The sequence below is a fragment of the Rissa tridactyla genome, chromosome 1 (genome assembly GCF_028500815.1).
Source record: "Rissa tridactyla isolate bRisTri1 chromosome 1, bRisTri1.patW.cur.20221130, whole genome shotgun sequence".
Classification (NCBI taxonomy): domain Eukaryota; kingdom Metazoa; phylum Chordata; class Aves; order Charadriiformes; family Laridae; genus Rissa; species Rissa tridactyla.
Window position 1 is genome coordinate 93,622,197 of NC_071466.1, and position 14,767 is coordinate 93,636,963.

Here is a 14,767-nt window from a genome sequence, read left to right on the forward strand (position 1 = left end):
AAGCTTGTTTGCTTTTTTTCACCCAATATTGTAAACATTCTGATTCAGAATAGGTCAGCAGAATTTATTCTATGCTGGAATTTATATCAAAACACAGTAATCTTCAGACAACATCTGATTAATCAAAACCTTAGCTAATTTTCTTTACAGGAAAGCTATAAACGGGAAGACATACAGCTTGCTATTTTTAAGATGAAGTTAGTAAGGTTACTTAATCTGTGAAGACATTATCAAGCTCCCTAGACAAGATACAAAGTCAATTTATCAAAATGGGAACAAGACAATTTTGTCAAACTACATTAGGACTTGTGTATAAAATAAGAATTTCTTAAGAAGATGCAAGGACAGAGAAGCAGCTTTTTACAGGAGATGCCTGCTGTTTTCATCTGTGTTTTAAGATGCATGCATCATCAGTATAAATACAATTGTCTAGGATAGGTTTTAAGTTGACTTGCTTAAAAAGTAAGCAAAGCACCCGCTTTAAGATGTACTGCTGATGTAAAAAAAGCATTCCTACTAATCAATACAAATGAGGAAAATAGCAAGAACCACCATCTCTGCATGAATCAAAATACAGAAGTTTTAAACTTACAAAACACAACTTTTACAAGAAATACTTAAACATAGTCCATATCTTAACTAACACAACCCAGCTTTTACAGGAAATACTTAAACCTGGTCCATACCCTAACCACTTTGGTGATTGAAATGGAGATCAAATTCTGAAACATTGTTTTAAAAGCTGCTCATGGGAGACAGTTAAAGTATCAACAACCTCAGAAACAAACTGACTACTTCTCATGGGGCAGACCTGAAATATCACCAACCTCAGAAACAAACAAACTTCATAAATAACCTTGAAAACCAATCTTTGCTGGAATAAAAACATTTACTTTTCAAAATGTAATTGCTAAGATGGATTCCCTAGTCATCTCTTTCAAGTTTATCAATCAGTAACTTCAGTATACAAAAAATCCCCAAACAAACCCTTTCTTTTTTGACTACCGTTTAAGGTTGCAGAAGACTACGGCCTTATTAAATAGTGTCTTCCTTTCTATAGAATATTTTCAAAATATTGAGACAGCAAATATTTAATCAACAAAACCAAATTTTAAGTGTCCACAAATTACATGTGCTGTTTTGACAAATATTAAGTTACATTAAAATAATGTTTCATCAGCAAATGCGTACTCCCTTTTTCTAATATAGTAGCACTTTTCAGTTTTTAAGTTAACAGCCAGAGAATAGAGTGTTGTTACACAATATGCTCTTAAGAGATATTTGAGTCTCTAATTAGGAGATGTGATAAATATACAAAGTGAAATTGCAGAAGTAGTATGCTGGAACATTCAAACAAGATTCCTCACTTACTTACATAATAGTAACTCTACTTTTCAGTCTAGGAAAAGATTTATCATCATGAACCAAATTGTTATAGTTTCACAAATTCATACCTTTTCATATATGTATAGAATTTACTCTGCCTTTGGAAAAGTTGGCAGGTTTTTTTATTTGTAGAGGAAAGAAAAAGAAGTGGCGAGCACCACAATTTACAACCCTGAATAGCAAATAATTACAGCAGACATTTGGAAACCCAACAATATTTGATTTTTATAGTTGTTGGCTAAACAACTGCAAGAATCTTTGTCAAAAGCAGAATAAAATGTCTAATCAAAAGTGACTTTTGCATACAGAAAATAATTCATCATTATTCATTGATTTATTTTAAGAAGAAAGTTCAACCCATTATAGCAAAGATTGTGACTGTATCTATTCAGTTGTGCAACCAACTTTTTAACTCCAATCTCATTCAGAGTTCACAAGCTGGATCTCAACGCTTTAGCCCACAGTAAGCCTGTTCCTCCTCCAGCGGTTCATACGAATTCAGTTCTAGAGATGAAAGATAGTCTACTAGGAAGCAACGCTGTACTGGTTTTACTGTGTGTTTCAGCCACAAGTTCAACTACAGATAATCCATGAATTGCTGGTACAGGGGAACTACTGGACTGCACACAAGGCGGACGCTCAGGAGGAACTCAGAAAGCTTTCACCTATGAGGTGGCAAGTCCCTGTCATCTTTGACTCTCAGATCTTTTTTGCTGCTCCAAATGTGAAAACTGCTTGAGATGCTCCTCGTTTAATTCTACACAGGTCAAAATATTACAATCTTGAATTAAACCATCTCCTCTAACAGTTTTTCACTCTACAAAGCAGTAAAATTACAGAGTAGAGGGCTTTATGATGTTCAACTACAGCATAAGCAGACCGCTTTTCCATAAATTTCTCCTAGGTAAATATAAGGTTATTAGTTCATTCTTGAGACGTGCCTGACTATATTTAAACATTAATGTTGTATTTTAGATGTTATATTTTAGGCTCAGTTTTACATTTTGATAAATTCTGGTTCTTCCCATCAGAAACTCAACATGAGTTGAGCCACTGAGAACGGCAAAAACATATAGAAAATTGCATTTATTAGTGGCTTAATAGGAAAATGCATGACAATATAGCATATGGATCATGGTGTGGAAAAAGACAGTGTGTGTATGTATATACAAAGGCATACATAAAAAGGAAATACAACAGCTGTTCAACATCGCCTTGTAGTAAAGAATGTTTTAAAAATGTTCTCTGAGTGAAAATTACTTCGTCTCTCAGCAATGCAGAAAGTAGGGCAGAGAACATACAGAGATGGAGAACATTAAAAAGATCATGAGAAAAAACACGGAACCTTTCAAACACGACTGCATAGGGAAGTAGAACAGATAGAGTTAAGGTAAGATAGGCAAGTCTATTACATATAAGACTAAATGTTAGTGATACAAGTCATGTCATGACAAAATTTCAATATACAGAAGATGTATAAGTCTTATTTTAAAGATAAGAGAATCTAGAGTTTGAATATACATTTTGGATATGTATTAAAAGGTAATTTGAACTCATGATCTTTTCAGAAGATATAAAAGCTGCAGATGCTCTAAAACTTTGAAACAGAAATCAGCTGCTTATTGAGATACCTTTAAATCAGAGCACACACACTAAAACTCCGGCCCCAAAGCTGGAAAAAAAATGCTTTAAAGTATGTACATGCAGGCAGTTCTTTCAGTTTCTTTCAAAAGAGCACAAAGTTAACATGAAAACAAATAAAGTATTTTGCTTCAGTTCATGATTTATCTTACAAAATGTTACATTCTTGTGCAAAGAAGTCAAATTAATGTACAATCAAAATTGGTTTTCTGCTTAGAGAAAAGAATATAATTTCTACTAACCTTCAGGATCAAGGAGTTTCTCTATGCCCAGGTGTTGCCGGGCTATGTTGAATGCGTGGTCTAACCGTTGTACAGGTGACTGCTGAGAAACGACAGCATTCCAATCAAATAGGTCTGGTCTAAAGCAAAAATAAGCAGAACAGTAAGTTCCTTCTTTTTAGCATTAGATTTAATTACATATTTCCATGGCTACCCATCAGAATCAGCTACTATTTTTTATTTTCTTAATGAAATAAATTGTTAAATCAGCGCTATAACTAATGAAGCTTGGTTTCTGATGGGTTTGCATCCTATACTCATCCATGTCCATCACCATCACATTAACCACATTTCTTATTTTTCACCAAGTCCCAACAACCTATAACTTCACTCCCCCAAATCCCCTGTTTTTACTCATAGCGCTCTGCTCTTGTCACCGAGGGCTCGCTCCCCTCCTCTAGTCCCAAAGAGTGCCTGGGTGAGAAGGATCATGTGCCATGACCGTGCACACTGGGACTGGCTCATGGCAGGCCAAGCAGAACAGATAACTGCTGAGGTCATTTTGCAGCCTTCTGCCTCTCCAGCCACCAGTTTTTCCACTTCACTTCACTTCCTGTTTCTATGAATGTAATTGCTTCTGAGATTCCCAGCTCGCTGTTATATGTGATTGAAACTGGTCAACAGGTTCAAAAATTCATGACCTGGGAATGTACACAGCATAGCTGCCCATGCCACTTTTACCAAAACCTTTAGAAAAATACACACTTTTCAGATGAGCACAAAACTGTAGTCCGAGCACGTGTTTTAGCTGCTAGGAGCAAAAGCACTGGAGTACAATTTAAATGCTCTTGCAAGAAAAGACAGAACAACTGAAACTGAATTATAGCTCAGATACACAATCTGAGCCCTTGTATTATCAGTTGCACTATTTGCAATATAAATAATGTTAATACACTGTGATCTTTGGCATTTCATCTGAGAGTTATCCATTAGGAGATCAGAATTTGCTATCAGGCACTCTGGAAAAAATGTTTAATCAGGTATTCTGTAATGAATGTGCATACAATATGCAGAAAAACAACTACACTACTTGTGACTTTGATACACTGCTCTAAATCAGAAAACATTTAAACGTATAATTTTTCCTACAGATAAATCAAGTAGGTTACTTACACAAATTAAAATGTTGCAAATAGTTATGACAGATTTACTTACTTTTTTATTAATTTAAAAAGTTCATTTTAAACAGACTCCCATAGTTATAATAGATGGCAAAAATGGTCACTACATCATACTCTAATAACTTCAAGAGACCAAAGGAAATGTGTCATTTATGTAATAGTAATTTCCCAGTTATGCACCTTTGCTGTCAAATTTTTTTTCTGAGTGGAGTGATTTACATAGTAACAATTAAATTATGCTGAAGTATTTTGCTTCTCTATGCAGAGGTTCTCACATATTAATTAAAAAGAGAGGTTTCTCCTTCCCGCATGCAAAACAACTTCAAAATATTAAATTTGGCTGGGGGCAGGATGGGGAAGGGAGAGGAAACTTAAAAGGCGATAATCTCTGTTTCTAGTCATGGATGCATGAAGTCTGTGATCTCATAGACTGATTTGTGTACTGAACTACAGGCATTTTCAAAATACAGATTATGTCTGCACAATTTTCTTCATCCTCATTGTACTGGGTATGACTGGGATGGAGTTAATGTTCTTCCTAGCAGTCCATACAATGCTGTGTTTTGGATTTGTCATTAAAACAGTGCTAATAACAAACCAATTGTTTGTCTATTTCTGAGCCGTGCTTACACAGGATCAAGACCTTCTTTTTTCCCCACCTCTGACTCCCCCAAGCAAGTAGGCTGGGGGTGGGCAAGAAGCTGGAAGGGGAGACAGCCAGGACAGGTGACCCAAACTGGCCAAAGGAGTACTCCATACTATATAACTTGCTCAGCAATAAATAGTGGGGTAAAGGAAGAGGGGGCTGTGCGATTTTGTCTTCCAAGGCAGCTGCTGCCTGGAGACTGGCTGGGCATCAATCTGCTCATTGGAGCTGCTGAGTTACTGCCTCTGCATCACTTGTTTTTCTATTCTGCTTTCCTACATTTATTAATCGCCTTCTATTTTGACTCATGCTTTTTCTTGCTTTTGCTTTTCTGTTCTCTTCCCTGTCCCAGGGAAGCAGGGGCAGACGCAAGCAAGTGTCTGTGTGGGTGCTCAGCTGCTTACTGGGGTCAACTCACCACACTCCTACACCTTATTCTACAGGCATACGGATATTCTTCAATTCTTTATTCTCTACAAATTTAACACTTTTTGGCTGGCATATGGCATAGGATGTGTAAGCTCACGTATTAAATTTAGCAAAAAGAGAACACTGTAGTAACCACAAAGCTATCCATTATGACTTTCTTAAAACGCTCTGCAAGGATGCGTTGCACAAATACTACAGAGACTAGGGTATAAAAAGATTATTCAGTGACAAAATCTTTTAGGGCAAGGAAAGAAAAGAACGATATACAAGGGACTACCTCCCCCCCCCAAAACGTTTTTGCAGGGATTTGGTTTGAAGTTCTAATCACACTTGTGCTGCTCAGAGTAACACATTATCTTCACACAATCACGACTCATTTGGTGATATAAGAGTTTATATACAGGAACATGCTTTCTTCCAACCACTCAGGACTCCACTGGGGAAAAACAGTAACATTTAGAATTATTCATTAAGGAATGACACAATATTGTCTTATTCCTCTTGAAAAACCTCTGACATCATTAAGAATATCTTAGATGTTCAACTTCATCTAACTTCTCAACTGCATAACCCAGGAGGATATTTTTCAGTTAACGTGTCCAGATAGGCCAAGACTATTACCATCTTCTTTATAGGCAGGATTCTCAATATAAGACACTGAGAGAATGAGTGGGTTTTTTGTTTGTTTTGTTTGGGTTTTTTTGTTTGTTTTGTTTTTTTTGTTTTTTTTTTTAAAAACCAAACAAACAAAAAAAACAATGAAACATCCAAGCACTCAAACGCAAGGGTTTCAATAACAAAGTTTCAGACAACATCATGTTGTAGAACACCTTGGTTGAATCTGCATGCCTGCTAGCCCTGCTGCATATGTGTGTGCCTGTGTAGAGCATATACAGCATGTCTCTTCTTACTACAGATGGCAAAAATTTGAACCCTCTGAGTTATAAAAGAGAGTAAGTAAGCTTCAGTAAGTCCCTGACAGGTTTCTTATGAATTATTTTAGTATTGTACATAAAGAAGACAGCACAGATTCCAATCCAACTTAAAAATATAAAGCCGCCTTCCGCAACTCAGCTTTGGCAAGCATCAACTTAATTTAAAAAAAAAAAAAAAGAGTATAAATTCAAAAAGCTCTCCCTATTCCAACAGCAATTTAACTTTCCAGATTTTCCATTTGTTGAAAGGATACTTGAGTATACACATTTCAGTAGCACCATCACTGGAATACCAGTGTCATAATGTCAGCTTGAAGCGTCAGCTTCTCAGTGCAGTGTTTCACTGGGTATATTTACGCAGCAAAACTGACAAGTATGAATGCAGGAGATATTACAGCCTAGAAGATTAAGAATTGTGCTATACGGCAAATAGCTTTTAAAAATCCCTGAAACAAAACCAAAAGGGAATTTCAAATAACAACTATTATTAGCTTTCTAATTTTAAGAGTTTTAAATGCAGGGTTAAGCAGGTATGAAACAGTACAGCAAAGAAATAAAATGGAATACTGATTCTCCACCTTCATTTGCTCTCTCTGTATTTTTCAAATAGTACAAAGGGAGAGGAAATTTGTTCTCACGTCTGCAGCTTGGTTCATGTCTGACAGGGAGTAAAGCCAAGCAGACATAACTAGCAATCTTCACTCCTCTCCCTGAACACATACGAGCATATGCATATTCAAAGAAGTTAGAATTAACTAGAAGAGGTTGAACTCCATCTAGCCACTCACTGATCAGCTAAAGCACTGATTTTGTATTAGTTTATGACAAGATCATAGAGAGACAACATTGAAAAGATTGACGGTTTCAATGGAGTTTTGTATTGTAAAATCAAAATTTATATCAAACACAAGGTAATTTTTGTAGCTGCAGTTCTTTCCTGTAACTAGCAGAAAGAAAAAAGAAAAAAAAGAAAGGGGAAAACAAACCAAAGGTTTTCAAAATGTATTTGTCAGAAAATACTTTGTCATAAAGTATAAAAAGGACTTCCCCCCCCACACACATCACATAATTTACGGTGGAAATAGATCAGCCAGGGTAAGAAAATTGAATCTAGAGTATACTAAAGCCAAACAAATCCAGACATATCTCTATGCAGAAATTAAAGTCATGGATAAGACAAACCACAGTCACTACAAAAAGCAACAGGTTACCATTTGAGTTAAAGCAAGCAACAAAACAAAAAGAGGCAGCAGACAGCTATGTCCAGTAACTCCATCTCACCACAGTGCTCTATTCCTAGGTGCAGCCCCATCAGCAATACAGTTTCAAGACACACCTTCAAAGTTTACTCCTATTTTTCCTGAGAGACTACCTGCTGAATCTTTGTCAAAAAAATGGAAAGCTAATTTTCATGATTGCAGATATAGATATTATGACTAAATAACCCCCACAAGACTTTAAAAGCAGTAAAGAAAATAAATAAAGAGAATTTCTGAGGGTCGATTTCTTTACTTACTAAAGAACATGTTTATTCATTCAAATATTTTTTTTCCATATGAACCTGCAGTTAATTCATCTAAGATGTGAAACCTGAAGATGCAATGAATTTTGCAAAGGTGTAGATTCAAGAAAAGTGAGAGAAACAAATCATACACTCCAGAGGGAGATTTCTATAGGAAGGAAGTAAAACATTTTGAAGATACTTTAACATCGCGGGATGTATTATTTTCATTTCTGAAGTGACTTATTTCTAAAGCATTACAAGCCTTTAAAACAGCAACATTTATAACTTTCGTAACTCTTGGAAAAAAATCATTATACAAAGGTAATTATGAACATAGTGAAGAAACAGGATGCACGTTTTAATAGGCCATTTTCTTAAGCTGTATAATGCTATTAGAATTGGGCTGTGATAAAATAATTTAGCAGAAGAGCAACTTACAGACCTAACCCACAAAAACTTCCCATCAGTGGATGTAGAAGGGACCCATGTTTAGATCATGAAAGTTACCATCTCCTTTTCAAGAGAAAAGTTGTGGTTTTGTTGTTCTAGCTTTATGCAAGAAAATCCTGTATATGTCTTTGACACTCTCACAGTTAAAACAAACCAGGAGCCAGTAACTAGAACCTAAGTGTCTTGTTACAATGAAAGCATTTTCATACCTTTTTGTACCATGGCTTTTACTTCTACTTTTCCATCAACTTACAGAAGACAAACTTTTTCTTCCCCTACCCAGGACCTCTTTTTACTGCCATTTTCCTTCTCCTCTCCCCACTCTGCCATCCTGAAGCAGAAACAGCTGCAGTGAAGTGCTCATTTCTAAGGCAGTCACCTGGCCTAAGTTCAAGCATTTAAAAGAAGCAAGGAGGAAGCTAACGAATGCCACTTGTTGCCACTTCAAAATCCTGATTAAAGGTCCAGGAAGAGGGGGAAAAAAAAAAAAAGCCTCAACAAAGTTAGAGGAAAGAGGCAAAGCTCTCTGTGATACCCATCTGGAGGAAAAAGATTACAAGAAGTAAACAGGGAAAGCTCTCTGTGATCTGGAGCCTGAAGTAGGAAGAGTTTCGACTGTAGCAGGACTGGCCTCTCTTCCTGAGCAAAATATTTTAGTTTCCTTATATTCCTAGGGTGATGGTGCCGCTCCACAGCTGCTGCCTTGTTTATTCATTTCAATGCAGAACATACCATTCAAGGAATCATGTCTCTAGTTCATCATTACATTCTGAAGATTCGCACTTTGGGCTCACTGATGTGCCCTTGTAGCTTTGCCAAGTAGCCTGTGCTCCACTGCTCCTCGCACTCCGTATTTAAAGCAATTGCTAAAGAACCTAAGCGTCCATAGAGAGATGGGGATTATACAAATGGGAATATCTACTCAAAGTAGCTTCTTTGTAAGATGACAGAAGAAGGGCATTAGAAATATCTGATCAAAACAGAACAGCCATTAGCAAGGGAATGGTGGGTTAAAAGACTGTGAGAGATAAAGCTTCCCACTGAGAGTACTGCTCTCGCAGTGTATTAAGTCTACATAGTTAGCGTTTCACGCTAGTCTCTTACTTTTTTTTAACCTCTTCAAGGAGGTGCTGAGAATATTCATTCAGATACAAATTACACACTACTGTCTGAACCTCTTCAGAAAAAAATGCCACCTACCCGTCACTGAAAATATTGTATAAAAGAAATGGGAATATCACCACTTAAAAGACAGATTGGTTTGGGTTTGGTTTATTATTTAAGACATGCAGTTATTTCATTATTATCAACCATCAAAGTAAAAGGAACCATATTAGATCTTTTTGGAGATTCATGTAAAGCTACTCTCCTCTCCTTAATAATAACATTTAAACTTTCCATGTCTCAGGAGTTTAAGGAATTTCTGAGTTGGAGTCTCTTGCTTATGCACATACTTTGTTGTGGGAATTCAACAAGGCCACCTTAACTTTTTTTCCCTCCATTCTTGAGCTTTTTCCACCTGAACCATGAGCAAATATGATTTAGTACTACCTAGGATGTTTTTGGAGGACAGATACCTAAAATGTAACAGTGGTATAAACAGAAGGAAGACCAAAGTATAACAACTTTCCAATGTGTTTATTCCTTGACAATGAGGACCTCGACTATGACCAATATAATGATATTTTCTATAATGCAGTGTTTGTCCTCAAATGTTTCACACAATCAGTCACCGTGGACAGTTGATGGTGAAACAACATAAATATTACTTAGCAATCAGATTGAATTATGTACTTAGAAAAGCACATGAACATGATGTAAGAGAGGCTGAGGTGTCAGGTTTTTTTTTCTTTTAAAAGACCAGATGGACACATGCATTATATTGTTAGTAGCAACTCCAGAGTGTGTTAATATCAAAACCAAGAAGAGATGTAAGCCTATCTCCCATCTTCATCTACTCACTTGACTTCCTCCTGCTATTCTTCTCCTGTGAACACGAGATAGTATATACTGTTATTTATTTTAAAGTTTGTATGTATTTCCTTCAAAATTATTTGCCATCAGCTGCTGTGAAATACAAAAAGCTAAGTCCACAAAAAAGTTAATTTCATTTCCCTGAAATCACAGTAAAACAGCAAGACTAAAAAATTTCCCACTTACTGTATATATTTCTAAAAGTTGAATATTAATTACATCTATTTCTAGTAAGTTAAAATTAAAAATTTCAGGGCTCAGCCAATATTTCAGATAAGGCAATATAGAGACTGCAGTGTAATTTTGATCCAGTTATAAAAAAAAGCTTGAATTATTTTTAAAAGAAAATCCAATTGTAAAAGTACTGGTGTGGTTTAGGAGTAACCACAGCATGTAGTAATTGATCTTAATAGCTGACTACTTTATGCCAAAACCCATTCTTAACATTATATCATAAAAGTATTATGAAGCACTCTTTTTAAAAGCAAATGATGTAGGACTGAGTTTAGAAAAGAAAATTTAATGTTTGCATATTGTGAGAGACTGATTCCCATAGATGTCAAAAATGCTCCCAGGAAATCTTCTCTCACTTTCAGGGAGCCTATACACCATGGAAAAATTTGACTAGCATCATTCTTTCAGTGTTAGAGAGATTTCTGTTTGTTTTATTGGGGGTGTTTTTGGTAGCAGACAGTCTGGGAATAGTGCTAAAGTTTTCAAAAAATACACACACCAGGCACCAGGTCCACCATATGAGTTCACTACCATACCAGATTTTCAAACTATGGCTACCCTTTTTTCTGACTAATTCTGCTTCCTTTCCTGAGAACATCTAAATGTAACAAAGACTGTGCACACAAATTACAGCCTGAAGGTCAACATGATTAACCTCCGAAATCTACCTAAAGGAACTGCAAAACTCAAAGACTTCAGTGCCAAAAGGAGAAGCTACTATTTGCAGTAGAGACTATTTTTGACAATTAAAACATGGAAGTCTTTTAAGTTTCATGAATGATTAACATATGTTTTAAACCTTTAAAAATGAAATTTTCCACCAATGTATTTTATATATGTCCTAGGTTATTTCCTAAGCAACCATAAAGACAAGTGTGACTGCAAGAAATCATGGTTTTCTTTAAAAGCCAATTTCAATACAAAAATTGCTAGGAGAAAGAGAGGTACTGAAAGGTATTGTAGAAAGGGCTGATAATGAATGAGGAAAAAAGCTAATGGAAAAAGTGAATTAATGCAATACAGAGAAATAAACTCAGAGGAAGACAGGAAAAAGAAGAGAACATCTGGAGCAAACTTTATGGAGAACAAGGAAATAGAAGAGAGAGTAGAACAGGAGAACTGGAGAAAAAGAAAACCAAACAGGGAAAACAGAGGAGCTAAATTCAAAAGTGTCAGTCTTCAGAGGGTTTGCCATTCTATGTATGTAAACCAAAAAATATTAATAAAACACAGGATGTGTGAGACACCATGTTTCTCTGAGATTTCATGTAAACCAGTGTTGATCAACTTTTATCAAGTGTATATTCAAACTGTCTACTGTAGGCACAAAGCCAAGACACTCTGACACCTAACAAGTAGTTACCTGCATTTTAGAGTAACTAAATTAGGCCTCAGTGTTTCTATAGAAGGCTTTTTATTCTTTTAGGATAAAACGAGGTGTTCCTGAACACTCAGAGTGTCTTAGTGTACCTATTTTATTGATTGCATCTTGAATCTTGAAGGGCAATTCAGTGCTCCCGCATACTGAGCATGTAGTACAAAGTCATCGAAAACCAATATAGAGGACACACTAAGCACAGAGGTTCATCTTAAAAATCACTGATTCAGGGCTTCAGAGAACATTAGGTCTTCCTCTAAGATTTTTGCAGAATAACTTAGTGATTAAAGTCCAGAAGAAGACAACTGGTGTGTCTTGGAGTCTTGCAGATTTGCCTCAGGGAATGTGAACGTACACCTATTGTTTCCCAGATGAGTGCACTAACTACTGGACACGATAAAAGACCTCCACGGAGTAATCATTTTTCACTTCTATTGAAGATAGGTTCCCTGTGCAAAAAGCTATGCAAGATTTATGGCAGCAGACATAAGAAGAGTAAAAGCAAGTTTAAGTTTTCCAGCCCTATTTTAGAAAACCTGAGCAAAATGCATAAATTGTAGTGAGCAGGAAACGAATATTCACAACTGGTGAACTTTGCACTGAACTGAACACAGCAGTACATAAAGCATGACATACTCACACTTAGAGATTTGTCTAGACAATCTCAATGTGGCTTAGGCAGGCAACTGCCTTCCCCAACCAGGGACTGATCCTGAATAAGAGCCTCTGTTCAGACTTCTGAAGCTTTTCTTACAGAGAGGGACAAAAAGGCATTTCTGACTACTGATTTGAGACAATGGATTATATTAAATGGTCCTGCACAGCACACAATCTGAATATCGGAGGATCAGATACCCTAATCAGGAAAAAGTCAGTCTGATATTGTGTCTAGGTGTCAACATGTGCCACCACTTTGGCCTTCTGCTGCACTGATTTGCTGAAAAGTAAATCAAGGTAGTTACAATGCCATAGATTACTACTGGTTTTAGCCTTTGAGTCTACAGTACTAATAAGTTATCCAATATAATTTCAGCATAACTGTTTTTTTTTGCCATTCTTGATATGAAGTATTTTCGCTTTGAGATGTATCGATTTTTTCTTCCCCACCTGTATTCAATACAACAGAGGCAGGACTGTACCACCAAAAGTAGTAGGAATCACTCAGTCCTTTTTGTATCACAGAGTTCCTGTGTGACTTAAGTAACCTGCTGTTTGAGTTAAAAAAAGCATTTTCCCACTTAATAAGGCTGTGTACAGACAATGTTTTAGGAAGAGAAAAAGGTATTAATGCCCACAGAATTTATATGTAAGCTCCCACACTGTAACAGAGCTTCCATGAAGGTAAGTGATGCAGACAAAAGAGCATCCCACACAAAGGTTTTTTATATATATATATATTTATATATATATTTTAATCATCTACATCCTTAGAAAGAGATTCATTGATTTCTACAGAATAATTACATTCTTACATTCAGGTCCATCAGAATGAAACCACTTATGAAATGAGAGACAGAGCAAATTAAAATGAGAAATTATCAGTAAGTTTAGGGAGTGTTTGAAAAAACCCCCACCAAACCACATTTTAATGAACCACCAATGAATAAAGTAGTTGTCAAAAGCTACTAACATAGTCACTATATTTTAGCTCTTTTCTGATTTAGCTCCCTCTACGCACTTGTCCTAATACCTGCATAAACACTTGCACCAACACCAAGAAGGTGTGAGCGTCTCAGCGGCAGAGTAACAGCAGGATGGTGAGAAAGCCAGTTGTTAACATTATACATACCGAATGCAGGTGAAAGACAGACATGAAGACCTTTTAGAGTGCAATAAATTCTTCCTTAAGATAATGCCTCATTCCTAACATTACACGCAAAGAACACTTGTAATTGAAAGTTCCTGGACCTTAGTTCAGTCAGATCTGCTCAAGGATCTCACGTATATGCAGGATGAAAAAATGGACTCACAGCAAGAGATGCCTTCTGTGCCTGGGACGGTGGTGAAAGGCATAGCCACGGTAAATGCCTGTCAGTGTTAAGTCTTCAGACTACAACAGCAGTAGACTTAATCAAACAGTTTCATTCAGAAACAGTTACATAAACCAGTGAAAATTTTGGAAAGAAATATCTGCAGCTCTTCACTGCTTAATATGCAAGGCATATATCGTCTCAGACTATGCTTTTAGAAGTATTTTGCCTTATTTTAAGCCTTTAATGCAACTGAAAAAAAAAAAAAGGCCTGACTTGTACTAGTATCTTGTAAATCCCCGCTTTCTCTTACTAAACACAACATACACATTTAGCTGTTTAAAAACTCAGCTCTCGCTGATAATTTGGAGCAGCGTGCAACCTTGCAGGACAGCCCCCTTTAGCAGAGAGTTATAGAAGTGGGAGAAGAGAGATCATGAGACTTAACACATTGGAAAAGTAAGAACTGCTTTAAAACCAGTAGTGGCAAGAACTACTGTCTTTAAGACAAATTGGCTTGCATGTCCTCCTTAAGCCAAGTACACAGAACCAACAGAGAACTCTGAATCTCTAGAGTTTTACACATCACAGACTAGAACAAGACAACTTCTGAGAGAGGGTGAAAACTCAAATCAGCTGGGGGAACAAGATGAAAAGTTTTGAAAACAAAGGCTACCTTCTCCAGCTGTGTCTTTTCAAGGCAAATCCATACTTTCAATCCAGCAACTGTCAGAGGCTTTCAACGAACACTACATTTTCCCCTTCTAAGTCTCCACAGGAAAATCTCCTTCTCCCTCTAGGACAGCCTCAAAGGCTCA

The 14,767-nt window shown here is 36.5% G+C and overlaps 1 protein-coding gene across 10 annotated transcripts in view; it reads right to left on the reverse strand.

Moving 5' to 3' along the window:
* The window catches only part of DMD (dystrophin), a 1,301,546-nt gene that overhangs the window by 887,860 nt on the left and 398,919 nt on the right, over window positions 1-14,767 (reverse strand). For all 10 annotated transcript variants that reach the window (XM_054189211.1, XM_054189212.1, XM_054189209.1 and 7 more), the window contains exon 7: window positions 3,270-3,388. In XM_054189211.1, coding sequence (XP_054045186.1) covers window positions 3,270-3,388 — 119 coding nt within the window. The remainder of the gene's footprint in view (window positions 1-3,269; window positions 3,389-14,767) is intronic.